This window comes from Schistocerca nitens, chromosome 5 (assembly GCF_023898315.1).
Source record: "Schistocerca nitens isolate TAMUIC-IGC-003100 chromosome 5, iqSchNite1.1, whole genome shotgun sequence".
In the NCBI taxonomy this organism is placed as follows: domain Eukaryota; kingdom Metazoa; phylum Arthropoda; class Insecta; order Orthoptera; family Acrididae; genus Schistocerca; species Schistocerca nitens.
This window is the reverse complement of record NC_064618.1, coordinates 735,394,534-735,421,144: the sequence shown is the minus strand read 5'-3', so window position 1 is coordinate 735,421,144 and position 26,611 is coordinate 735,394,534. Positions and strand designations below refer to the sequence as shown.

Genomic DNA, 26,611 nt, shown 5'->3' with positions numbered 1-26,611 from the left:
TGGCTCCGTCCTATGCCAACCTCTTCATGGGCCGCATGTAGGAGGCTTTCCTGAAGACCCAACAGCTGCTTCCCCTGGCCTGGTATAGGTTTATAGACGACATCTTTGTGGTCTGGACTCATGGTGAAGAAACACTCCTTAATTTCCTCCATAACCTCAATTCCTTTTCAAGTCTGATTTTCACCTGGTCCTTCTCCAAAACCCAAGCCACCTTCCTGGATGTTGACCTTCATCTTGTTGAAGCTCACATCCACACCTCTGTCCTCATCAAACCCACAAACAAACAACAGTACCTTCACTTTGATAGCTGCCATCCATTCCACATCAAACGCTCCCTTCCCTACAGCCTAGGTATTCGTGGCAAACGTATCTGCTCCAGTGACGAATCCCTCAACAACACCAATAACCTGACCAGTGCTTTCCTCTCCCGCAACTATCCTGCAGACCTTGTCCACAAACAGATCTCCTGATCAATACATTCCTCCCCGTCCAACAACAATGTTCCTACCCCCAGACCACACAGAAGCATTCCCCTTGTTACCCAATATTATCCTGGCCTCGAATACATCAACAAATTACTCCGCCAGGGATATGACTTTCTCAAGTCAAACCCTGAAATGAGATCATCCCTTGACAATATTCTCCCCACACCACCCAGAGTTGCCTTTCGTCCCCCCCCCCCCCCCCCAACCTCCGTAACATCCTTGTCAAACCCTACAATGTTCCCACACCACCTTCTCTACCCAGCGGTTCCTACCCCTGTAACTGACCCCACTGCAAAACCTGCCCCATTCACCCCCCCCCCCCACAACCACCTACTCCAGCCCCACTACTGGCAAAACATACACAATTCAAGGCAGGGCCACATGTGAAACAACACATGTCATTTATCAGCTGACATGCCTGCACTGCACAGCCTTTTACATCGGTATGACAACAACTAAACTGGCTGAGCGCCTGAACGGGCACAGACGAACTGTCCGCCTAGGAGATGCCCAATACCCAGTAGCGGAGCATGCCCTCCAGCATAATTCTAGGGACCTAGGAACCTGCTACAACGTATGTGCCATTTGGCTTCTCCCACCCAACACCAGTCCCTCGGAACTGCGGAGATGGGAACTTGCACTCCAACACATCCTTTCATCCCGCCCTCCCCCTGGACTGAACCTACGTTAACCAACCTCACTCCCATTTACTCTTCAGTCTTCTTCTTTTTCCCTCTCCTCCTTAGCCATTCACACATCTTTTCATCCTACATAGTTGTGTTTATCTTTATACTATATACCTCTTTACTTCTGTATGCATCCTCTTTGGTTTAAAGCTGGCACAGTACTACACAGTAGAATATCTTTGGCTTCCCTCTGACAACCATACCTCCATCCTTGCTACCCTCCCTGTTTACCTTTCCCTGTTGCTTCATAACCTGCGTTGTGAGTAACTAAATCCACTTTCCCTTCTTCCCTTTTTTTCCCCTTCTCTCCTCCCTGATGAAGGAACAAAGTTCCAAACGCTAGGAATGTAAATTTTCTGTTCTGTTTTGTGTTATCTATCGGCTGTACTGAGCTGAGGTAAGTACTGGCCAGCCCCTCTATCTCTTCATCAAAATATTTTCTCAGAAATATTGGAAAGTGAGATACTTCCACAGAGATTGTTGAAATGGATATCATTTCTTTGTCTCCTATTGGTCACATTGGATCGTAACACGCAACAGTAAAATGAAAATAAAATTAATATGGTCTGCATTCAATGCTGATTTACAAATAAAAGTAAAGTTATTACACAGCAATCCTCCTTGACACATCACCTTAAACTGGGGGAGGGGGGGGGGGGGGGGGGGGGGAACAGCCATTAAACTCCCTGTCACTAAATTACCTGAAAGGCTTGTACCCCATTCTGCCTCTCACCTACATCGAAACTGCTTATGTGATGATATAGATAACATTTTGAGAGGCTAACGAGTCAACTACTTCAGTTTTGTTAAATTAAAAGATATCTGTTTTACCTCTAACATCACAAACAAATTTGTTTTGGTCCTACCTTGAAGACAGTGCTCCAGACAATTTTCCTGTCTAAATGTCCAGTACCCCATTTCATCTCTAATTCATAAATGTACCGTTTCTTTATAGTTATGGGAATATATGAAGATTGGCGCAGGACAGAAGGAAGGAAAGCAGATTAAGGTTAAACATCGTGTCCATGACTACATCACTTGCCCTAGAGAAAAAGCTGGAGTATGAGAAGGATGAGTACAATAGATGTACAGTAATGCGAGGAATTATACATGGTGTATCAAAAGCAATCATCCAATTTTTAAAAAAATGGTAACTATTATGTTATTTGTGTTCTTGTGTGTGAACAACTTACTGTCGGAAAGAGCAAAAACTCAAATTTTACATGGTTTCTGCTAGATAGCAGTAGTGTGCGCCCACTTCAGTTCTAGTAAAAATTGTGTCTGAACTACAGAAAGCATTTTGTGTTCCATGTTTTGTGCAGTGTGGGTCAGTAATAACTGACCAGCATGACTTTTGTACTAGGTATGGTGTGGATCCTCCTACAACACAGAGCGTTAGACAGTGGCATGAACAATTCCGAGAAACAGGTTGTTTGTGTAAAGGCAAATCGCTGGGCCATCCCTGAATGTCTGACACAGATGCTGAATACATCCGCCACAGTTTCACAAGGAGTCCGCAGAAATCCGTTTGCCATATAGCTCGACAATTCTACATGCCCCGATGCCTATCTGGTGTGTGCGCGTTGATGTTTACACATGAAACCATACAAAATTCAGCTACTTCAAGCTCTCTGTGAAGGTAACAAACAACAATGTAGAGTTCTGTAATTTTGTTCTTGGCAAGATGGAGGATGATAGTTTTCTTCGATGCTTAGTGTTAGGTGATGAGGCAACATTCCATTTAAACGCCAAGGTAAACTGTCATACTGTGAGACTATGGGGTGTGGAACAACCACATGAAGTTGTACAACATGAGAGGGACTCTCCAAAATGTAATGTGTTTTGTGCAGTTTCACAGGAAAAGGTGTATGGTCCATTTTCCTTTGCCGGGAACAATGTTACAGGAAGCACATGTCTTGATACGCTTGAGAATTTCCTTTTCCCACAGTCTGACACTGATTCAAATGATTTAATTCATCAATAGGATGGAGCACCGCTGCACTGTCATCTGCAAGTGCAGGAATTTTTAAATCATAGGATTATTGAATGATGGATCGGTCACCAATGGACCAAATGATTCAGCCTTACATTACTGGCCTCCAAGGTCACTGGACCAGACTGTATGTGATTATTTCTGTGAGGTTTTATAAAAGACTATGTGCCTCTGTTACCAACAACAATGAATGAACTGAGACATCACATAACAGCAGCTGTGGAAGCAGTAACTCAAGACATGCTTGCTGCAGTGTGGGAACAATCTGAATACTGCATTGACAAATGCCAAGCATCTCAAGGGGGACTTATTGAACACCTATGGGGGGGAAAAAAAAAAAAAAAAAAAAAAAAAAAAAAAAAAAAACCCAACAACTTTCTTGAATTTCCCATTCATAAAAAAAATTAAATTAATTAATTAATTAATTAATTCATTGTATATCTTTATTAGTTTCAGAAACACAGACATGCCAAATCAGATGATTCTTTTTGATACACCCTGTACTATATGCCGTATCAGTCAATAATATAATTCTGCCACTACTACCCATCACGTACATTGAATGTTGGGTGGTTGTTTTTGTCCTACAGCATGTGTATAAACAATTACGTTTTTAGTTACCTTTAAGTTGCATCAGTGTTTTGTTGTTCACATACTGGACATATTTCAGAAATACAAATCTATTTCCAGTAGTCAGAATATTAACCACAGTTTAGTGTACAAATAGCACAGACTTACAAAAAATTTTCAGTTTACAGATGTAAAATCAGTTTTTCCAGAAGTCAATGCTATTTGTATACACATTTTTAAGTGTTTTATTGTTCAGTAGGATGATAATTGAAAATAAAATGCATTTCCAAAACACGTTTGGTAAATGAACAACAAAACATTGATAGAGCTTCAAGATACCTAAAAATATTTAACAGACAATCATATGCAGAAACTGAGCCCCTATGTGGGCGATGCTCTAGCTCTGTAAATGGCAGGTTTGAGTAGCAGATGCATGCAGTGCAAGACTCCAGTGTGTAAACTGGTTACACCTATCTCTAAAAGCTGAATGCATCAGGCATCCATTTTCAATCTTACATACTAGCCTTGCTTACATGAATCAGTCTGCTTCCATAAGGGTCATTCCATATCAAATCACCCAATAAAAAACAAATTTTACACCCACCTCCTTAGATTTTCATGAAATTTGGCTCAAATGGTTCTGATACCATCCTGACAACACCTGCAAATTTTTTTTGCTGTATCTCTTATAGTTTTTTTAAATAAATTTTTAAAGTTTTTATGTTTTGCGTTTTCCGAACCTTCGGAAATGGTAAATTTAAATTGTATTCAAAACTTTAAAATTGCTTATCTTAAAAACTCTTTTAGATAGCATCATGAATTATTGCAGCAAGTTTATTTATTATACATATTTGAAGATAAAAATGATACTATTAAAATATATTAATATTTTCTACGAAAAAAAAATATATGTATTTTTTTCCTTAATGGATGTTTTGTTTTATAAGAATTGCAATATCTAGAGTCTCAGACCTGATAGAATGCTCAAATTTGTTTTAATTTACTCTTAAACATATAGGCTACTTGATAAAATAAAAATAATGATGGCTTTTTAACATGTTTATTAATTATAGTAGATTACATTAGAATTATGTACAAAGATAGTGTACTTACGACATGTATGTATAACCCAAATGATTGCTTGAAACATTGAATTTTTTGAGTAATTTTGTCTTTTTAATGAACATTAATGCTGATTCAAACTGTTTTTCCACTTCATCCAAGAGCTTTCAGTTCTTTTGATACAGTCTTTTTTGAAGTAATACATTCTTCCCGTGCCGCTTGATTGAGGTGCGTCTACTACACAGACTATGTGCTCCAAAGGCACTATGCAAGAATCTTCTCTTTCAGGCCAATAAAATGATGCAGCTGGTCCTGAAGGATGTACAAATAGAATTTCTGCATCTTCTTCATCATTGAATATTGTTTTTACCAGTCCGAAGTATCAGTTACCATCATAAGTTGCAGCCACATAGCTATTTATGGATGGTTCAACACGAACCCAATCAGAAGAAGAATGGAAAGAAAAGACTAAGGAGGGTTTTACACTATCTGTAGTCCTTCTAATTTCAAAGTTGTTTCTTGGAAGTGGTTTGAAGTTATGAAAACTTCTTGTTCCAGGAATGGTTTGGGTTGCTGAAAAACGTTTTTCTAGTTTTAACCATAGCAAATCAGCTTCTTTTTTGTCAATAAAGTGAAAATGAATGTTTTCAATATTTTTTCACAAAACTTGTACACATCGATTGCTGTCATTATTTGTTCTTCATCTGAAAGCTGTAGACTGGCTTTCATTAAAATTCTTTTAATAGTTCCTCCTAGGCCATCACAAATTGACTTCCCATGACTTGTTGCAAAAAAAAGTGTTGGGCCTTCAAATTAAAGTCTCTCAAGTGTTCAGTCAAATTTTTAAAACTGTTTCTATTTTTGTACTGCCCAGCACAACCATCTGAAAACCAGTGTCATGTTCTTGGTCATCACTAATAAAACAGTGGTTGGAAACAAAAACATTGTTTTCCTCATTTCTTAGAAAAACTCCAGCTGGGTGTAGAGTACAACCACCTCTATTCCAGTGGTAAGTTTGGATCTCATTTGGTATAACAAAGGAATAATTTTCACTGAAATCCATCACAATAATTGCTGTTTTGGGTGGTGGGTCTTCTTTCAATCTTTTAAAGGCTGCTGATTGGGATTTTGCTATAAACGAGTGCGGGGTGAGCTTTTCCAATGACCTAACCAATAAAGAAATGTAGTCTTCAACACTGATAGACTGTTTGATCATTTCTGCCCTGTCTGTGTTAACCCACTGACTGATTACAATTTCTTCTTCTAAATCATAATCTTCACTTAGTATTTCAGTTAAGTACTCAGTGCATTATTTGCAGGACAGCTGTCGCAATCATGTAGCATGCAGTATTGGTTTTCCGTGTTGCACACAAGCATCTTAATTAGGCCTTTATAAGATTCTTCAATTTTCACAGCATCCAGTAATAGTTTAACATTCTGGTGGATACTGCATACACATACAGTGTGTGTGCCTGCGGCACCAGCAAGGATACACCATTTAGGTCTCAACAAACAAAATTTTGAAAATCCTACTTCTACCTCGGGATTCTCCCATTTGAAAGAATAATAGAGTTCTCTCAAGTCACACAAAATGAGTCTTTTTTGCATGTACACATTTTTTTGGACACTTACTTTGTCTTTTGTTCCAGGTAGCACTCTGGAACTTTCATCCTTTTCATAAAAATCTGTTACAAGTCTTACTGTATTTTCAGAAAGAGTTTTACCTTTTTTTGGACCAGGAGTTTCCAAAATACCCTTTTCAGATTTTAGCTTTCTAGCTTGTCGCACCATGTACTCACTTACATTAAATTCTTTCATCACTTTATTTCGACTCCAAGAATCTGGAGCCATGGTCAGAATCTGGATTTTTCTAGACCTCCCAACAGATTAAATCTTCTCTTTCATAAAAGAAATCATTACATCAAAATCCTTTGCTTTCTCAACCACACTTATATCTTCTTCGTCATCATCAGAACTTGGTGCATCATATTTTAATGCTTTTGAAACCTTTTTTTTTTTGCAGTCTTTTCAATACTGCCAACCTTCCTTTTAAAATAAGACCCTTTACTTTGTTCTGACAAGCCATGAAGCTTTATCGGTGTTAAACCTAAATTATCAAAAGCAATGTTTGTTTGTACGAGGGATTCATTTCTGAATTCCAATGATTCTAATTCAACCATGACTTGATCATCTGTTTCACTTTCATTGACTTCAACTCTTAATTTTTCCTCACAAAAGTTACGACATGTTGAGCAAAGCTTTTGTCCAGGTTTTATGCTAATATTTTTTGTCAGTAATTGTTTAGAAAGATCCAAGCCTACACTTCTCAACGATTTTTTGATGGGCTTTTTGTGTTTTTTTAGTGGGTCTACACATGTTGTTTGATACTTTTCAAAAACATTTAAAAAGTAGTAGCTGTGGTATGAACATATATTCTTAAATTCACACAGATTAATTCCAGATCGTAAGTGGATCAAATCTTTTTCTTCCTCACTCAATTCAGATACCGGTTGTAACATTTTTGAAGGTGTGTAGGCTGTTTGGAAACAGTCAGATTTTTTAAATAACCCTACACTACAGGTCTGAATATCTGACATACTGATTTCACTTTTGGTCTCATTACTGTTCTGGTTACTTTTATAGGATATTGGAAAAGAATCTCTGTAAACTAAGTAACAATTCTTACTGAAAGTTCGAATAAACTTAATAAAATACTATCCAAGCACTATTTAACACTGTAATAATCTTTTTACTTCAAAACGAAGGAGTAACAAAACAAAATTCAAGCGTACATTGTTACTCCAAGAAGACAAAAACTTATTTTCGGTTACTTGGTACTTTTTATTTTTAAAATATAATTAATATTATTTTAAAAATTAGATAACTATTAAACTTAAAAAGCCAACATAATTTTTCTTTTATCTAATAGCCTATACAATTAAGAGTATTTTAAAACAAATTTGAGCTTTCTATCAGGTCTGAGACTCTAGATATTGCAGTTTTTGTAAAACTAAACATCCATTAGCTAAAAAAAAAAAAAAAAAAAAAAAAAAAAATTAATAATAATAATAATAATACTTGTAATTTTTTTTCATTTGGAAGATTTTAATATATCTTTATGGTAATTTTTTTAACATTTAGATATAATACACAAACTTATTCCAAAATTTAATACTGGTATCTTGAGTATTCTTTAATATACAATTTTTTTTATTTGTGAGGACACGTTTAAGTTACGATTTCCGACTGCTGAAACAACGCCAAATCTAAAAACTTTAAAAATTTATTAAAAAAAACTATAAGAGATAGAGCAAAAAAATTTTACAAGTGCTTTCAGGATGATAAAAGAAGTAATTGTACCAAGTTTCATCAAAATCTGACATGGTTGGTGTCAAGGCCTGGGTGACTTGACATGGAATGACCCATAAGGAACATAGACTATCATTCTATCTATTTCTGCTCTCAGTTTAATTTTTTAAGATTCAATTAACAAATCATCACTTTGGAAATCACAAACTCATTATGATGCTGAAATGAATTAATGTTTGGGCTATGAGCTAAAGAAAGGAAGTAGAAATGTCAGTATCATCTACTTTGTAAGTGTAAGGAGGATTGATCACATCATTCAATCTTTGTGATTGGATAATATTCCCATGGCATCACTTACTAGCACTTTACTGTTACTGACAACCTTAGTCACTGACATTAGGCCAAATGATTGTCATCATCATTGACAACAACAGTAGCCTCAGGCTGGGTCTGTTTGGAACACAAGCCTCATCACCTAGTCCTGTTTTCCCACTATCCGACTGTGCTCACTATGGACCAGTCCTTGGTCTTTTTCTTCTAGACCCCCCTCCACACTTTTCAGCCACTGTCCCTTGGTCTTCCTCTCTGTCACTTCCTTCGTGTCTCCTTTTCATGTATCTTCTTGGGAATCCTCTTAGTTTCCATTCCCTTTAAGTGGCCGTACCAACTTAGCCTTGATGTTTCTGTCCTACTGTGCAAGGGTTCCTTTTTCACTACTTTCCTTACTGTTTCACTTCTTATCCTATCTCTACCCTGTGAGCAGATTACAGGCACATGACATGAAGTTCCTCAGAAGTAGAACAGGAGTAACATGGAGACAGAGAAGAAGAGAAATTAAAGGGAGAGGCCACATGACCTGTCAGCTGACAACTCTAGTTAACCTGATGGTTGTATTTGATAACAAAGGATCAGTAAGTGCTAATATCACTAAGTACTTCATGAATAAAAAATATAATTAAATTCATACCATTCATACCATGATTATTTGTAGCCAACTTAGACCGAGTCAACGAATCACCTCGTGGTGGAGGTAATGGAGGTGGTTCATCTGTGTCATCTTCATCTGCCGAAGTCTCCTCTGTTGAACCATCATGATGGTTCAAAGATGTGTCCTCCACATTATTGTAATCATGCTGAAAAACACGAAGCACTACTGTCAATTACAAGATCGTATCTCTCTTACAATCAAGGAAAGGAGAAAGTGTGAAAGGAAACGTCAGCAGAGATTACAACATTAAATATCATTTATAGTCACAGGAAAATTCTAAAGAATATTCTTCAAGTTGTAATACAAGTCATAATATACTTCAGCAAACTGGTAAACAGAGCTAACATATATAACTTTTATTTCAATTAGTTACTTGTGTAAACTACATTGGAACACTCACCAAAGGATTGTTGTTAATTAGTTTCTTCGCACCTTCAATAATTGCCAAGTAAGAAAATCTTAACTGATCCGGCGTCTGAATGAGACCCATACGAAACTTCCGCATTTCCAGTAGCACATCCACAACGTTTACTGAGTCAAGACCATTCTCCTCAATCTTACATTTAGAAAGAAGATAATTGTTAGACATTAAGGACACTATGTAGTGAACACAATTATCACAAGAAAAAGACAAAAACATAGTCTAGCTTTTCTGGAACAGTGCACAAATCTGTAAAGCTTTGAATTAGTGGTGCTAGGAAACAACAACAACAATAACAATAACAATAATAATAGCCATGTGCTGAAGCAGGTGGCGAGTAAACTACAATCTGGCATCATAATTTCATACATTACTAGCTTAGTGCCCGCTGCTTTGTGTGCATACTCTGTATGGTCTGCACAGATGTTTTTGATTTTCTTTAAGTTATTTTTTATGTTGTTCACAAACAGCAACACCTAAACTTTTCGCGCTAATTAAGACCATAGAAGGGTGGTCTTTTCCAAATGTACTTCTGACCAAAAAGCAATTCTAGCAGTGGGATACAAGGATTTTGTTAATCAAGCCTTTTGAGTTCCTGTGGTGATATTTAAAAATAAACTTTCATCCCCTTAACACGGATATTTCTTTATATCTAACAGAAGTGAAATACCATGTAACTGGATACATAAAAAAATCTACTCACCAAGCAGCACCAGGAAAACAAATTTTCATATATTTATCTTTAATTTTTTTTTTAATATAATGAAATATTTTCCTGAAAGTTTTCATCACCTATTTCACCCTCTTGGGGTTTAATTTCGAAGCACAGTGACAGACATTTTTTTCATTTTAATTTCAAACAGAGAAGTCAAATACAAATTTTCATAGACATAGCTTTGAAAATGCTTTCATAATAAAATAATTTCATAAAAATTTTCATCCCCTATTTAACTCCCTCAGGGTGTTAGTTTCCATAAACACTGAAACACTTTTTTCTAATTTCTAACTGAGAAGTCAAATATCAGTTTTCATACCTGTACCTTCACAAATGCTTTAGTAGTTCTTCAATAATTATTTGTTTACAAAAAACTTTCACCCACCATTTTATCCTCTTAGTGGTTGAATTTCCAAAAATGCTGAAACTAACTTTTTTTTTTTTAATTTCTGACTCAGAAACCAAATATCAATTTTCGTAGTTCCTTTCCATCCCATTTTCACCACCTTAGGAGTGGAATTTTGAACAATCCCTCCTTAAACAATGCCTACAGTATAAGATCAGAATCCTCTGGAAATTTCAAGTTCCTATCCTTAGTGGTTTGGACTGGATGGTGATGAGTGAGTGAGTGAGTGAGTGAGGGCAGACAGACATTAAGTGAACTGTGTGTATTTGACTGCATAATAGACCTGACAATACTGGCAATTGGTGTCAGTTGAGGGCAATGAGGTAGTGATTCACACAGTGAAGCACTGGCTCCGCCACCAGGATAAGGTTTGGTACAGACAGGGCATACACACCGTTGTTTTGAGCTGGAGGAAGGCCGCAGAAAGGGATGGAGATTACGTGGAAAAATACGGTGTGTAGATAAAACAGCATTCTTTCGTGTGTGTAATTCTCATTATGTTCAATAAAGAATTGCTGAAGGAAAAAAGTGTGGTACATTACTTTCTGGGCAACCCTCGTAGTATCGAATGATCCAATAAGAGGAGCAAATATGAATTTCTGAGAAATGTTTTAATATTCAAAATCTAGTGAGACTTTTGATAATGTAATACATTCATATTAAAGCATAATTGTATATGGTGGATAAAATTTGGAACCTTGTGTGTGTCATACCTGCCAACTTTTGAAAAGGGCTATCAGTAAAACTCACATGTGACAAAAAATTCTAACAATATTTGATATATCCCGGCTTGACGAAAATAATAATACTTCTGGGCTATAAAATACAGTAATTCATGTTTTAAACAGAGCCTTCAATGAAATCACATCTTCTTACATCATAGGCCAATGATTCGTACATGAACATAATAATCAAGAAGAAATCCATGTTAAACAGCAGCAGGCATGGTGAATATTGGTTTGGAATATACATAACGGACTTCCTTGATAAATTAAGCAGATATGCGACAATTGAAAAAGGCTTTACACAATAAAACTTGTTTAACGTAACACAGGCAAGAAGTAATGTAACATTCGCTGCAAATCGCATGCTAGTTTGACTTTAAGGTCATAGTTGTGGCCTTTTTAGCTTCCTGCGCAAAGTCTTAGAAGATGTTTTGTCATAATAGGGACCAGAATCCTTGGCCTCCAAAATAGAAATTGACTTCAGAAATTCATTCGACATTGATCTGAACTCTATTCTATTCTGCTTCACAAGGCTGAAAACACATCCACACTCTGCATTGCTATATGTTATGGCGAGAATAGAGAGCATTACTCTAGAAATTCGGTTATACTTATGAAGTCCTTCAGCTCCGTGAATTCTTGATATTTGTGCCCAACTGGAATCACTTGCAGATCTTGATTTGCAGCGAAGGTGTCATCTACTTTAAGAGCTGTGAACTGCCTCTGAAGCTCATTCACAACATCATAACATGATAGGAGAAGTTTCCAAGAAAAAACGAATGGAAGACTACTGTCCATCTTCAATTTTGTCTCGCAACTTGAGCATGCTTTAACACATCATCCTTAAGTGGAAAATTTTTGACGATTTAGTCACAAGCAGTATAAGATTAGTATCTCACTGATGAAAAGAAAAGGGGTTTATCTGTATCCTGGAGATCATTCACTATGTTCGAAGTCTGAATGCCAATAACTAACTAATCATCACTTCTTTGATTTTGAATCAAGTTCTACTCAACTTCAAGCAATGAGGAGTTTTTGAGAAGATTGGTCTTAAACTATGTGAACAGTTGCTTTTTCAAACCCATTAGAAGTTATAATAAAAAGTGGAGTTGTGGGAAGAAGTCTGAATGGCAACGTTCAGTTTGTCAAATACAGGAAGAGTCACATGAAGAGGAGTGCAAAAGGCCTTGTTCAAGTTCAGGAAAATATTCAATTTTTCTCATTTGTTGTAGCAGAAGTCTTTACTTTTTACAGTGGGTTTGTCACATTTGGAAGAATATGCTATTCTTTTAGGGGATGTGTAGTAGCAGAATCAACAATTTTTCTTCTTCTTATGCTCTTTGTTCAACTCTAGGTATTCTGAAAGATGTCAACCTTTTGGAAATGATTTGGGCACATAATATTACTTCCTCCTTAAAAAAAGAAAGGTGAGGATCCCACTGGTCCAGTAGTCTGCCTAAAGATAACCACCTAGTACATATATTTTCTTTGCCTCTTTATTGTGTTCTTTTCTTTTGACACTCTTCTCTAAGAAATAAAATATATCAACAAGGATCTCATCCACCTTCAGTGGTAATCTTCCAGCTACTAGATTAATCAGGTGGCAAAGACAACCTAGGATTGCAATATCTGGTTGAACTTCCTTCAGAACTTCTGGAACCCCATTTTTGTGTCCTACAATAACACCTTCAGTGGTAATCTTCCAGCTACTAGATTAATCAGGTGGCAAAGACAACCTAGGATTGCAATATCTGGTTGAACTTCCTTCAGAACTTCTGGAACCCCATTTTTGTGTCCTACAATAACAGGAGCATTGTCAGAGCAGAAAGCCACACAGGTTTCAATTGCTATGTTATGAGAATTAAGCTGTGATAACATCAGGTTTCCTACGTTTCACCCTGCTGCTTCCCCATCTAATGCTGGTATGGATAGCACAGTGCTTACTACTTTTCCCTGTAGAATGTCATAGTATGTAACAACAGGATACAACTTGGCATTCTTATCATTGCTTCCACCCGCTGCCAAAGGAAATGGTCGATTCTGAAAGCACTTAATTTCAGATGATGCATTTTTTGCCATTTTACTTAAAATGCACGTGGTTTTCATGCAGCCACAGCTACATTTCGTTGCAACTTCTGTTGTGGGAAACATCATCTTAAATACAGCACCAGCACAATCAGTCGGACTTAAAGGCTGCATTGTGTTCCACCAAAAAGGAAGAAAACAGGACACTCAGCCCTCATTATGCCACTGTCAACATTTTCAGACTTTGCAAGGAAGGTGTTGATTTTCTTATTACCTTTCTTCAATTTAACATAAATTACGTGTTTACTGCACTTCAGATTATTACTTAAATCTTTTCATCCACCATGTGCAACATTAATATCACTCCCACACACCATGCAGAAGGCAAATTTTTCTCCCTTTATTCTTTAAATGCCTGGAAGTGCTGTTTCGTGTTTGATTTATTCATGAATCCTACATCAGGAATACAGTGTATGAAAACGTTCAAGAACAAATGTCGTGAAACATCGAAAGGAACCTGGATCACTGAATATCACATAAATTGTAAAATAAACACTCAGGGCAGTCAAACACTTTATCGAAAACTGTCGAAGCACACAAAGTCATAATCCACTAAATGAACACATCAGCCTCGTGAACAAAGAAGAATTTGTATGCGGTAAACACACACACACACACACACACACACACACACACACACACACACACGAAACAAATGTAATTAGTCCACACATCGCCAAAGAATATTGGTTAAATCACAACAAGCGTCTGGAACAAAGACTTTGCAGATCAGAGACTGCTGACATGTAAGATTCACATGGAAGAACTGTTATCCCGGCTTTAAGTTCGATTCCAATGACGACACGAACATCACAAGGTTAAAAATACCAATCATATCAAAGAATGAGTTATCAACTGCCTAAACTTGCCTTTGGCCCTCGCAAAAAATCGACTGTCTGGAAGTGGGGCAATTATCGAATGTTAATGTTTCAAATTTTTGTCCGCAAAGTTGTAAGATGACACCAACACACGTAAAACTGTAAAATGTTACAATTTCTGTAAATTTTATGGGTAAACTGTAAAAGTTGGCAGGTTTACATGTGTGTATTGATCTGATACCAAGAAGAAAAAGAGCAAGTAACTTGCTTTCATAAGAAACTTGCAAACATATGCATACAGCAAAATCCAGAATTGAAAGAAAAACTACTTAGTTTCTCCACATACATACAAAACATCACTTACACTCTTTATTAAATATAGAGTGCTCAGACATCATGTGGAGGGTTTGAATTGGGAGATAGTACCATCAATCTTTGTGCCATAATTACTGTTATAAGATGAAAATTTTTTTAACAGCTGTAACACCGAAGTTACAAATAAACGTGAAATTGCAAAATACAAAATCACAGGGGAAATAATAAATAAATTTCAAGTCCTAGTTTTCTCTCTACACTTTAACTCATTTTACCAACACAAATCGAAGGTCCACGTTCCTCAACAGACTGACGTGATCCATTCAATGTGTGTATTGCCAAAATGGAGTGCAAAAGCCAACTACATACAATTATTTATTAATGAATAATAACATACAAACTTACAAGAACAAGGCAAGAATCGACAAGGCAGAAAGTACCAGAACGCCCTATTCCAGCTGAGCAATGCACAACTGGTGGCCCTACATTCTGGTCCAGTGCACCACTCTGTCGAACTACAGTCAGGAAATTTAAGAATGCTGTTGGGCTCTCTGGCACGCCAAAGTCGGGCCATGTAGTATAATGGAACTGTAGAATCTGCCGGCTCTCTCCAGTCACTTCATCTATCAACCTGAAAAAATGAGTTATCTATGAAAGTGGACCTTATTAAATTATGTCTGTGTACAAAATATGTTACAAAATGTCAGCATAATTATTTTATGTGTGTGTGTGTGTGTGTGTGTGTGTGGGTGTGTGTGGGTGGGTGTGTGGGTGGGTGTGTGGGTGGGTGTGTGGGTGGGTGTGTGGGTGGGTGTGTGGGTGGGTGTGTGGGTGGGTGTGTGGGTGGGTGTGTGTGGGTGTGGGTGTGTGTGTGGGTGTGTGTGGGTGTGGGTGTGTGTGTGGGTGTGTGTGGGTGGGTGTGTGGGTGGGGGAGAGAGAGAGAGAGAGAGAGAGAGAGAGAGAGAGAGAGAGAGAGAGGGGGGGGGGGGGAGAGGGGGGAGAGGGGGAGAGAGAGAGAGAGAGAGAGAGAGAGAGAGAGAGAGAGAGAGAGAGAGAGAGAGAGAGAATATCAGTGGAAGGTAAAATTAAATTTTAATATGAGACTGGTGCCTATTATGTTACAGGGGAATGTGGTGTACAGGTAGTTCCTGCTCAATATACACTCCTGGAAATGGAAAAAAGAACACATTGACACCGGTGTGTCAGACCCACCATACTTGCTCCGGACACTGCGAGAGGGCTGTACAAGCAATGATTACACGCACGGCACAGCGGACACACCAGGAACCGCGGTGTTGGCCGTCGAATGGCGCTAGCTGTGCAGCATTTGTGCACCGCCGCCGTCAGTGTCAGCCAGTTTGCCGTGGCATATGGAGCTCCATCGCAGTCTTTAACACTGGTAGCATGCCGCGACAGCGTGGACGTGAACCGTATGTGCAGTTGACGGACTTTGAGCGAGGGCGTATAGTGGGCATGCGGGAGGCCGGGTGGACGTACCGCCGAATTGCTCAACACGTGGGGCGTGAGGTCTCCACAGTACATCGATGTTGTCGCCAGTGGTCAGCGGAAGGTGCATGTGCCCGTCGACCTGGGACCGGACCGCAGCGACGCACGGATGCACGCCAAGACCGTAGGATCCTACGCAGTGCCGTAGGGGACCGCACCGCCACTTCCCAGCAAATTAGGGACACTGTTGCTCCTGGGGTATCGGCGAGGACCATTTGCAACCGTCTCCATGAAGCTGGGCTACGGTCCCGCACACCGTTAGGCCGTCTTCCGCTCACGCCCCAACATCGTGCAGCCCGCCTCCAGTGGTGTCGCGACAGGCGTGAATGGAGGGACGAATGGAGACGTGTCGTCTTCAGCGATGAGAGTCGCTTCTGCCTTGGTGCCAATGATGGTCGTATGCGTGTTTGGCGCCGTGCAGGTGAGCGCCACAATCAGGACTGCATACGACCGAGGCACACAGGGCTAACACCCGGCATCATGGTGTGGGGAGCGATCTCCTACACTGGCCGTACACCACTGGTGATCGTCGAGGGGACACTGAATAGTGCACGGTACATCCAAACCGTCATCGAACCCATCGTTCTACCATTCCTAGACCGGCAAGGGAACTTGCTGTTCCAACAGGACAATGCACGTCCGCATGTATCCCGTGCCACCCAACGTGCTCTAGAAGGTGTAAGTCAACTACCCTGGCCAGCAAGATCTCCGGATCTGTCCCCCATTGAGCATGTTTGGGACTGGATGAAGCGTCGTCTCACGCGGTCTGCACGTCCAGCACGAACGCTGGTCCAACTGAGGCGCCAGGTGGAAATGGCATGGCAAGCCGTTCCACAGGACTACATCCAGCATCTCTACGATCGTCTCCATGGGAGAATAGCAGCCTGCATTGCTGCGAAAGGTGGATATACACTGTACTAGTGCCGACATTGTGCATGCTCTGTTGCCTGTGTCTATGTGCCTGTGGTTCTGACAGTGTGATCATGTGATGTATCTGACCCCAGGAATGTGTCAATAAAGTTTCCCCTTCCTGGGACAATGAATTCACGGTGTTCTTATTTCAATTTCCAGGAGTGTATTTTGCATTTGGTAGCTGCAGGAGTAGAAGTCAACTGTTGAGACCTTCAGGTAGGTTGGTGTAATTTAGGCCTTGCAATAACATTGCATAAATTATTACTACAGGGATTGTGACAGGCAAAAGAGTGATCGTTACTGGCAAAAGTAGTGAAAATTTAAGTGAGTCAATCTGACACTTGGAATGTTTGACATACTGCAGCAAGCATATAAACACAAGTCGAGATGGGTACCTGTACATTTATGTTCATATACCTTAGGTTTGTAAGTAGTCATGATAACAGTAGTTATTTGTTTGCAATTATAGTTGACTTCGTGTTCGATCTTTATCTGACTATCTGACACTCAATATCAAAGTTTTGTGCGTTGCAACTGTTACACTGTAAAACCAGTCCCATGCCTGCATCCGACTACAAATTCCTCCAGTCCTAGTGGTACACCATTAATGGCACAGCATCCTGGGAACTGTTCGTGTTGTTTTATCAACTGATATGGACTCATTACATAATGTGATGACTATCTTCAAACTGGCACCACACAACAATGGACAGGAAGAAATGTCAGTCACTGGGATGTCCAGATCTAGTTACTTAACAAGCTTGATGGCATGACAGTGACAAACTTGAGAGGTTGCTACACCAGATGATGCATTTTGATTCTCCTACTCAGTACTACTTCCTCCAAAAATCACAACCCACCATCCTCCTCGATTTAACCTACTCATTCCTCCACTGCTTCATATATACAACCATCTATTCTTTTTCTCCTTTTTCCCCTTCCTTTTTATTTCTGTTTTTTTTTTTAACTGGATTATTCTTTCCACTTTTTAGATTCACCCCCCCCCCTTTCCCCATCTTCTCTCTTTTCACAGCACCTCAACTGAAGTTGGTGCAATGTTTACAAGTGTACTGTCTTTCAGCAAACACTCTGATGCCTTCTTTTACTTCATCATTGTGTGTGTTCCCCCTCATAGCAGGTAGGCCTCTCTCAAGCCTGAGGTCAAAGTGACCTGACCCCTCCAAATCTCTCCCAACTAATTCCTCTCTTCCACTGAAGAAAGAACCTACTGCTCCAAACACTTTGAATGCTTTATTTCTACTGCCAATACTGGGAGTTCTGTCTCCTGAAGGTAAGAACTGGCTTCTAGTAATTTAACAACTATCTACTTTATATGAAGTATATGTACCACAACCAATTACATCTACAGCTATATCCATACTCCGCAAGCCACCTGATGGTGTGTAGGGGAGGGTACCTTGAGTACCTCTATCGGTTCTCCCGTCTATTCCAGTCTCATATTGTTCGTGGAAAGAAAGATTGTCGGTATGCCTGTGTGTGGACTCTAATCTCTCTGATTTTATCCTCATGCTATCTTCGCAAGATATACAAAGGAGGGAGCAATATACTGCTTGACTCCTCAGTAAAGGTATGTTCTCGAAACTTCAACAAAAGCCCGTCCTGAGCTCTTCGCAAGATATACAAAGGAGGGAGCAATATACTGCTTGACTCCTCAGTAAAGGTATGTTCTCGAAACTTCAACAAAAGCCCGTCCTGAGCTACTAAGTGTCTCTCTTGCAGAGTCTTCCACTTGAGTATCTATCATCTCCGTAATGCTTTCATGATCACTAAATGATCCTGTAACGAAGCGCGCTGCTCTCCGTTGGAGCTTCTCTATCTCTTCTATCAACCCTATCTGGTACGGATCCCACACCGGTGAGCAGTATTCAAGCAGTGGGCGAACAAGTGTACTGTAACCTACTTCCTTTGTTTTCAGACTGCATTTCCTTAGGATTCTTCCAATGGATCTCAGTCTGGCACCTGCTTTACCAATGATTAATTTTAAATGGTCATTCCATTTTAAATCACTCCTAATGCCTACTCCCAGATAATTTATGGAATTAACTGCTTCCAGCTGCTGACCTGCTATATTGTAGCTAAATGATAAAGGATCTTTCTTCCTATGTATTTGCAGCACATTACACTTGTCTACATTGAGATTCAATTGCCATTCCCTGCACCATGCGAATTCGTTGCAGATCATCCTGCATTTCAGTACAATTTTCCATTGTTACAATGTCTCGATATACTACAGCATCATCCGCAAAAAGCCTCAGTGAACTTCCGATATTATCCACAAGGTCATTTATATATATATCGTGAATAGCAACGGTCCTACGACACTCCCCTATGGCACACCCAGTCACTCTTACTTTGGAAGACTTCTCTCCATTGAGAATGACATGCTGTGTTCTGTTATCTACGAACTCTTCAATCCAATCGCACAATTGGTCTGTCTGACAGTCCATATGCTCTTACTTTGTTCATTAAATGACTGTGTGGAACTGTATCAAACGCCTTGTGGAAGTCAAGAAACACGGCATCTACCTGAGAACCTGTGTCTATGGCCCTCTGAGTCTCGTGGAAGAATAGCACGAGCTGGGTTTCACACGATCGTCTTTTTTCAAAACCCATGCTGATTCCTACAGAGTAGATTTCTAGTCTCCAGAAAAGTAATTATACTAGAACATAATAAGCATTCCAAAATTCTACAACTGATCAACGTTAGAGATATAGGCCTATAGTTCTGCACATCTGTTCGACGTCCCTTCTTGAAAACGGGGATGACCTGTGCCCTTTTCCAATCTTTTGGAACGCTGTGCTTTTCTAGAGACCTATGGTACACCGCTGCAAGAAAATTTATTGTTAAAAGTTGATCGAGATGTACAATGTGCTGCATTTCAATATAATAAACCCCAACCTGCATCTCATCAGATATGATAGAATGTTAAATCTGGTACAGAGAATTCTGTTAGAGAAAATATGAACTTGGGTCCACCACGCGTCCAGATATAAAAAGCTTTCAGCAATGAATAAGCAACAGATAAGTCATTTTTGATCCTACAACATTATACATTAGCTTAAGAAAAAGGCATCTTACATCTCAAGGGCATATCTCTGAAATGTTTATACATCATTACTGATGAGTATGGAATTTTTACACAGTAAAAAGTGAATGAGCCAGCAGTCAGACGATGCTGAGTGTCAAGAAATTAACAAGCAGACAAAACCACACGTAGGGAGAAATTTACACAAAGTAAAGGAGGGTGGAGGAAATACAGGCAAGTTTGAATTTAATATTCCACCAATACTGAGGTCATTGGAAATTGGAAACTATGAGAAAAAAATAGGGAAATAATCAACCATGGACTCATTTAACAAATCAGCCTGTTATCCACCTAAAGTCATTTAGTGAAATAACTGAACATTTATGGAGAGCTGGAAGGCTAATTCCACTTGCTTTATCCAAATAAGAGAAAAGTGACTCAAAACTGCTCTAACTCCTCAGCAGGGTACACTCAGGTCATATTAGTAGCTGAAAATGAAGATAAGTGGAAGTGTCATAGAAAACAGATTTGAGCCATTCAGCACACAGTGTAGGGAAATTTGTTGCCAGTAGTAGACAGCTCACCACAAAGTGTTCATGAAAAAGGATCATTCTCTTTACTGCTTTCAAAGATATCAGTCACTGATATCATCCATCACTTGCACAGTGTGCTAAATACTGATTCATGGGAAACTACTATTTTTAAAGTGAATACTATTTATGTAGATAGCATAAACAAATGGAAGCTTTTAGAACCAGAGATCTCTTTACCTAGCAAAAGACAATGAACTGCCTGTAGGAAACAGGGCTGAAGAATTACATTGGAGAAGTCACTGTGCAAATGAGATACAATGCTGAGAGGTAAAACTAACACTATTAAAATGGAAAGTCCAGGATGGAATGTGACAGAATTATAGAAGGATTGTTGCTACTCACCATACAGTGGAGACACTGAGTTGCAGATAGACACAACAAAAAGATGGTCACAAAATGAGCTTTCGGCCAACAAGGCCTTTGTCGAAAAGAGACAACAGACGTGTGTGCACACATGCACAGTCTCTGGCAGCTGAAGCCAGACTACGAGCAGCAGCGTACGTATGATGGAAGAGGCAACCAGGTGGGAGTACGAGGAGGCTGGGGTGGAGAGGGAGAGGAATAGCAGGATGGAGAGGGAGAGGAATAGCAGGATGGGGTGGGAGACAGTAAAATGCAGCTACTGGAAGTGCGTAGCGATGAAGTGGAGAATGGGTAGGGCAGCCAGGTGCAGTCGGGAGGTTAGACTGAGGACAGAGGAAAGGGGGAGGGGGGGGGGGGTTAGTAGAAAAGAAGAGAATCGATTAAAGCTCATTTTGTGACAGTGCTTATCTGCAACTCATCTTCGCTATATGGCGAGTACGAACTATCCTTTTCTAATATTGTTCCAGTGTATTCCCAATGTCATAAGTTTGTGAACCAATCAGTTCCAGCAGTTGTTAAAATTATTTTACTGGATGTCTGAGTCTCTTGCTGCTGTTAGACATGCTGTCACCAGGGAAATACAGGTTTTCCTGTATTCAATTAATTGTAGTTCAAGATGATGTTCACACAAACAGGGGAAGTGTTTGGAAAAACTAAATGTTAATCAATGCAGTGTGGTAAAATCCAAACTGCCTACCTCAGAACTCTTGTTGTATAGTATGAGGCTTCAGTCTCTGAGACAAACTCTACAACAAGGCCAACATCTTTCAATTCCAGTCTGTCATCCACGCCTGGTTTTGTACCTGAAGGCCAGTACTGATGACATTTAACCTGAAAATAATTTCAGCAGCATTAATAATATTAAACTTCACACTGCAGTAGATATACACAGTGTCCCAAACCTTTAGGAACAACCTTATATAGATGGTAAAGGAGGCTTAACTGAGAATTCTGACATCGTAAAATATTTGTTGACAAAACATATTACACTTATAACAACAACTTAAGAGCCCCCCCCCCCCCCCCACCCCCACCCCCCCACACACACAATAATATTTATTGCAAAATACTGAGTACTGCACAATAATACTGTTGTCTGAGAGCAGTACTGACAATTTGCATAATATATTGAAGGAGACTGCAGAGCCTTAAAAATGTTGACAGACAGTATGCTGTACCATTTAAGGGTGATATTATGCAATATGCAACAGATTCTGCTCAGACCTCATGATCCGCAGACATGCAAACAATCGATATAGCGATGCCCTATTAATGGGAATACATCAGTGAAAACAAATGGATAGAGTCATCTGATGAAGTGCATTCAGGGGAGTAGTTAGATTACAGACATAATACTTATTCAGTAATTATCTGTAGAAGTATTTGACATAGTTATTTAAGTGCATAGAAATAATACTGCAACTGGTTACATGCATATTTCGGAAGCTAGTACTATTTATTGCAGCAATACATAACAGCACTACTTGCATATACTCAACGGTGATGTTTCTTACTCTTTTCAGGTTTATAAATCGTCTCCAATATCATGGAAAGTGAAATCCAACAAATATATGAACAGTATTTTTCCTGGGTACATAAGGCGTAACAAAGTTCACCAATTTGTTGAAAGATTCCTCTTCTGACCTTAAAGTCTTTCGACAGTTATCTGGCTCTGCTGTAGGTTCTCTAAGCATGTTTTTTTTTTTTTTTTTTTGTTTTGTTTTGTTTTGGTTTGGTTTTAGGGCGCAAAACTGCTATGGTCATTAGCGCCCAGTCCGTGACTTAGGAAACAGTAAAAAACCGATAATGGAAACCAGCAGCAATGGGAACGAAAGTCATAAAATTGGAGAAACTAAAAGCACAAGGAAGGCCTAAAAATCCACTACAGAAAGGGGTTGGTTGTCCCCAAAAAAAGCTTCAAATGACTGACGTCATTTCACTGGCACTAATAAACTCGAGAACGCGATCGGCCGAGCGCGTGTCATACGCTAAAATGGAAGATATATCAGGCGACAGCTGTAGACGGGCGTGTAACGGAGTAAAATAGGGGCACTCAATTAAAAGGTGTCTTACCGTCCACAGCTGAGAGCAGTGGGGACAGAGTGGGGTAGGATCGCCGCTTAAACGATGTCGATGGCTAAAAAGACAGTGCCCTATCCGGAGTCTAGTTAAAATTACCTTCTCCCGACGACGCGTTCGGGAGGAAGAGATCCAAGCACAAGGAAGAGCTTTCACGTCCTGCAATTTATTATGGGGAAGTGTCGACCAATGTGCGTGCCATAAAAAACCAACATGACGACATAAAACGCTCCGTAGATCAGCGAAGGGAATCGATAGAATAGCTGGCCGAAGAAGAGAGACAGCAGCCTTGGCTGCTATATCGGCCGCCTCATTCCCACAGATACCAGCGTGTCCCGGGAGCCAGAGGAACGCCACCGAGACGCCCCCCAGGTGGAGCAAGCGCAGACAGTCCTGAATCCGGTGGACCAGAGGGTGCACAGGGTAAAGAGCTTGGAGACTGAGGAGAGAGCTGAGAGAATCTGAGCAGATAACGTACTGTATCCGCTGATGGCGGCGGATGTAGTGGACAGCCGGGATAACAGCGTAAAGCTCCGCAGTATAAACTGAACACTGGTCAGGAAGCCGAAAGTGATTTGGGGTGTCACCAACAATATAGGCACGCCCTACACCTAACGATGTTTTCGAGCCATTGGTGTAAATAAATGTGGCTTCCGTCATTTGTGCACATAGAGCAGCAAATGCCCGACGATAAACAAGTCAAGGGGTACCATCCTTGGGAAATCGACAAAGGTCACGGAGCAGGCAGATCCGGGGACGGAGCCAAGGCGGTGCTGTACCCCAAGTTGTCAAGAAGGTTTTAGGAAAGCGGAAGGAAAGAGAATGGAGCAGTTGACGGAAGTGGACTCCCGGTGGTAGTAGGGAGGAGGGGCGGCCTGCATACCCTACATCAAAGGAGGCGTCAAAAAAAATGTCATGGGCTGGATTAGCAGGCATGGAAGACAGATGGCTAGCATAACGACTCAGAAGGACTGCTCACCGATTGGACAGCGGAGGTTCAGCAGTCTCAGCATAAAGGCTTTCCACAGGGCTGGTGTAAAAAGCTCCAGACACTAAACGTAATCCACGGTGGTGGATAGAGTCGAGACGCCGAAGAATAGACGGCCGAGCAGATGAGTAGACTATGCTTCCATAGTCCAATTTCGAGCACACTAAGGCGCGATAGAGGCGGAGAAGGACCACTCGGTCCGCTCCCCAGGAGGTACCATTCAGGACACGGAGGGTGTTGAGGGATCGCAGACAGCGAGCCGAAAGATAGGAAACGTGGGAGGACCAGCACAGTTTTCTGTCAAACATAAGACCCAAGAATTTAGCATCATCTGAAAACGGAAGGTTGACAGATTCTAGATGTAAGGAGGGTGGAAGAAACTCCTTACGTCGCCAAAAATTAACACTAACGGTCTTACTGGGAGAAAAACAGAAGCCGGTTTCGATGCTCCAAGAGTGGAGGCGATTGAGACATCCTTGAAGACGTCGTTCAAGAAGGCTGGTCCGTTGAGAGCTGTAGTAGATCGCAAAATCGTCCACAAAGAGGGAGCCCGAGACATCAGGAAGGAGACAATCCATAATTGGATTTATGGCAATGGCAAACAGTACAACACTCAGCACGGAGCCCTGGGGTACCCCGTTTTCTTGGGAGAAGGTACGGGAGAGAGTAGTGTTCACCCGCACCCTAAATGTGCGCTCTGCCATAAATTCGCGAAGAAAAAGGGGCAGCCGACCTCGAAAGCCCCAAGAGAACATTGTGCAGAGGATGCCTGTCCTCCAACAGGTATCGTATGCTCTCTCCAGATCAAAAAATATTGCTACCGTTTGGCGTTTCCGGAGAAAATTGTTCATGATATAAGTTGGAGAGAGCAACAAGATGGTCAACTGCAGAACGATGCTTTCGGAATCCGCATTGGGCAGGTGTTAAAAAGACTGCGGGATTCCAGCCACCAAGCTAAACAGTAATTCACCATACGCTCCAAAACCTTAAAGACATTACTCGTGAGAGAAATGGGGCGATAGCTAGAGAGGAGATGTTTGTCCTTTCCAGGGTTCGGAACAGGAACGACGATAGCTTCCCGCCATCGTCTGGGAAAAGTACTGTCGGTCCAAATTCGATTATAAAGGCGAAGGAGGTAACGCAGACTATGGGTTGATAAATGCAGCAACATTTGGACGTGGATACCATCCGGTCCTGGGGCGGAGGAGTGAGAAGAAGATAGTGCATGTTGGAGTTCCCGCATGGAGAAAACAGTATTGTAGCTTTCGCGATTTTGAGAGGAGAAAGCAAGATGTCGCACTTCCACTGCATGTTTCTTCGGGAGAAACGCTGGCGGGTAATTTGAAGAGCTCAAAATCGCAGCAAAGTGCTGACACAATGAGTTAGAAATTGCGACGGGGTCCACTAATGTATCATGCGCGACAGTGAGCCCAGAGACCGGGGAGAAACTAGGTGCGCCTGAGAACCGTCGAAGCTGACTCCGAGAAGGGAGTGAAGGTGTTAAATGAGCTAATAAAGAATTTCCAGCTTGCCTTCTTGCTATCGCGGATGACACGCCGGCATGGCGCACGGAACTGCTTATAGCGGATACAGTTGGCCAAAGTAGGATGGTGGCGGAAAACGCGAAGAGCACGTCGCCGCTCACATATTGCGTCACGGCATGCCTCGTTCCACCAAGGAACTGTGGGGCGCCGGGGCAATTCGGAGGTGCGTGGTATTGAATGTTCCGCAGCTGTAAGAATAACGTCGGTAATATGTGTGACCTCACCTTCGACGCTGGGAAAGTGACGGTCATCGAATGTCGCTAGAGACGAAAAAAGTGTCCAATCGGCTTGGGCAAACTTCCAGCGTCGCGGGCACATATATGGCAGTTGAGGCTGCAGTCTAAGGACACATGGAAAGTGGTCACTCGAGTGTGTATCATCAAGGCCGAACCATTCGAAGCGCCGAGCTAGCGAAACAGTACCGACCTAGATCCGCTTGGTGGAAGACGTCTAGCAATAGTGAGCCACGTGGACAAGGATGTGGAGATCCCCAAAGCGGGTGGTGGGCATTGAAGTCCCCAACCAGCAAATAGGGGGGTGGAAGCTGACCAAGAAGATGAAGGAGATCAGCTCGTGCCATTGGTGTGGACGATGGAATGTATACAGTACAAAGAGAGAACGTGTATCCGGAAAGGGAAAGACAGACGGCGACAGCTTGGAAGGAAGTGTTTAAGTGGATTTGGTGATAATGGAGAGTATCATGGAGAAGAATCATGAGTCCTCCATGGGCTGGAGTGCCTTCAACAGAGGGGAGATCATATCAGACGGACTAAAAATGAGGGAGAACAAAGCAGTCATGGGGACGCAGCTTTGTTTCCTGAAGACAGAAGATGACCAGCGAGAAGGATCGTAAGAGGATTGACAATTCATCCCGATTGGCTCGAATGCCGCGGATATTCCAGTGGATAATGGACATAGGGTGAACAGAAAATGGAGGAATGTGACCAAAGTTGCTGTCAACTCAACGACTGCTCAGAGCTTGCGACCGACAGCATGGAATG

General features: G+C 40.8%; 1 protein-coding gene across 5 annotated transcripts in view; it reads right to left on the bottom strand.

Moving 5' to 3' along the window:
- LOC126259181 (tyrosine-protein phosphatase non-receptor type 2-like) overlaps positions 1–26,611 on the bottom strand; it is a 76,479-nt gene that overhangs the window by 21,717 nt on the left and 28,151 nt on the right. For 4 of the 5 annotated variants that reach the window (XR_007546479.1, XM_049955758.1, XM_049955760.1 and 1 more), the window contains exons 4-7: positions 21,697–21,830; positions 14,984–15,209; positions 9,494–9,649; positions 9,073–9,238 (exon numbers count right to left, since the gene is read on the bottom strand). Coding sequence is in view for 4 of the 5 variants with exons in the window: in XM_049955758.1 (XP_049811715.1) it covers positions 9,073–9,238; positions 9,494–9,649; positions 14,984–15,209; positions 21,697–21,830 (682 nt within the window). In the remaining variant the exon portion in view is untranslated. The remainder of the gene's footprint in view (positions 1–9,072; positions 9,239–9,493; positions 9,650–14,983; positions 15,210–21,696; positions 21,831–26,611) is intronic. The other variant, XM_049955759.1, reaches the window with a different exon arrangement.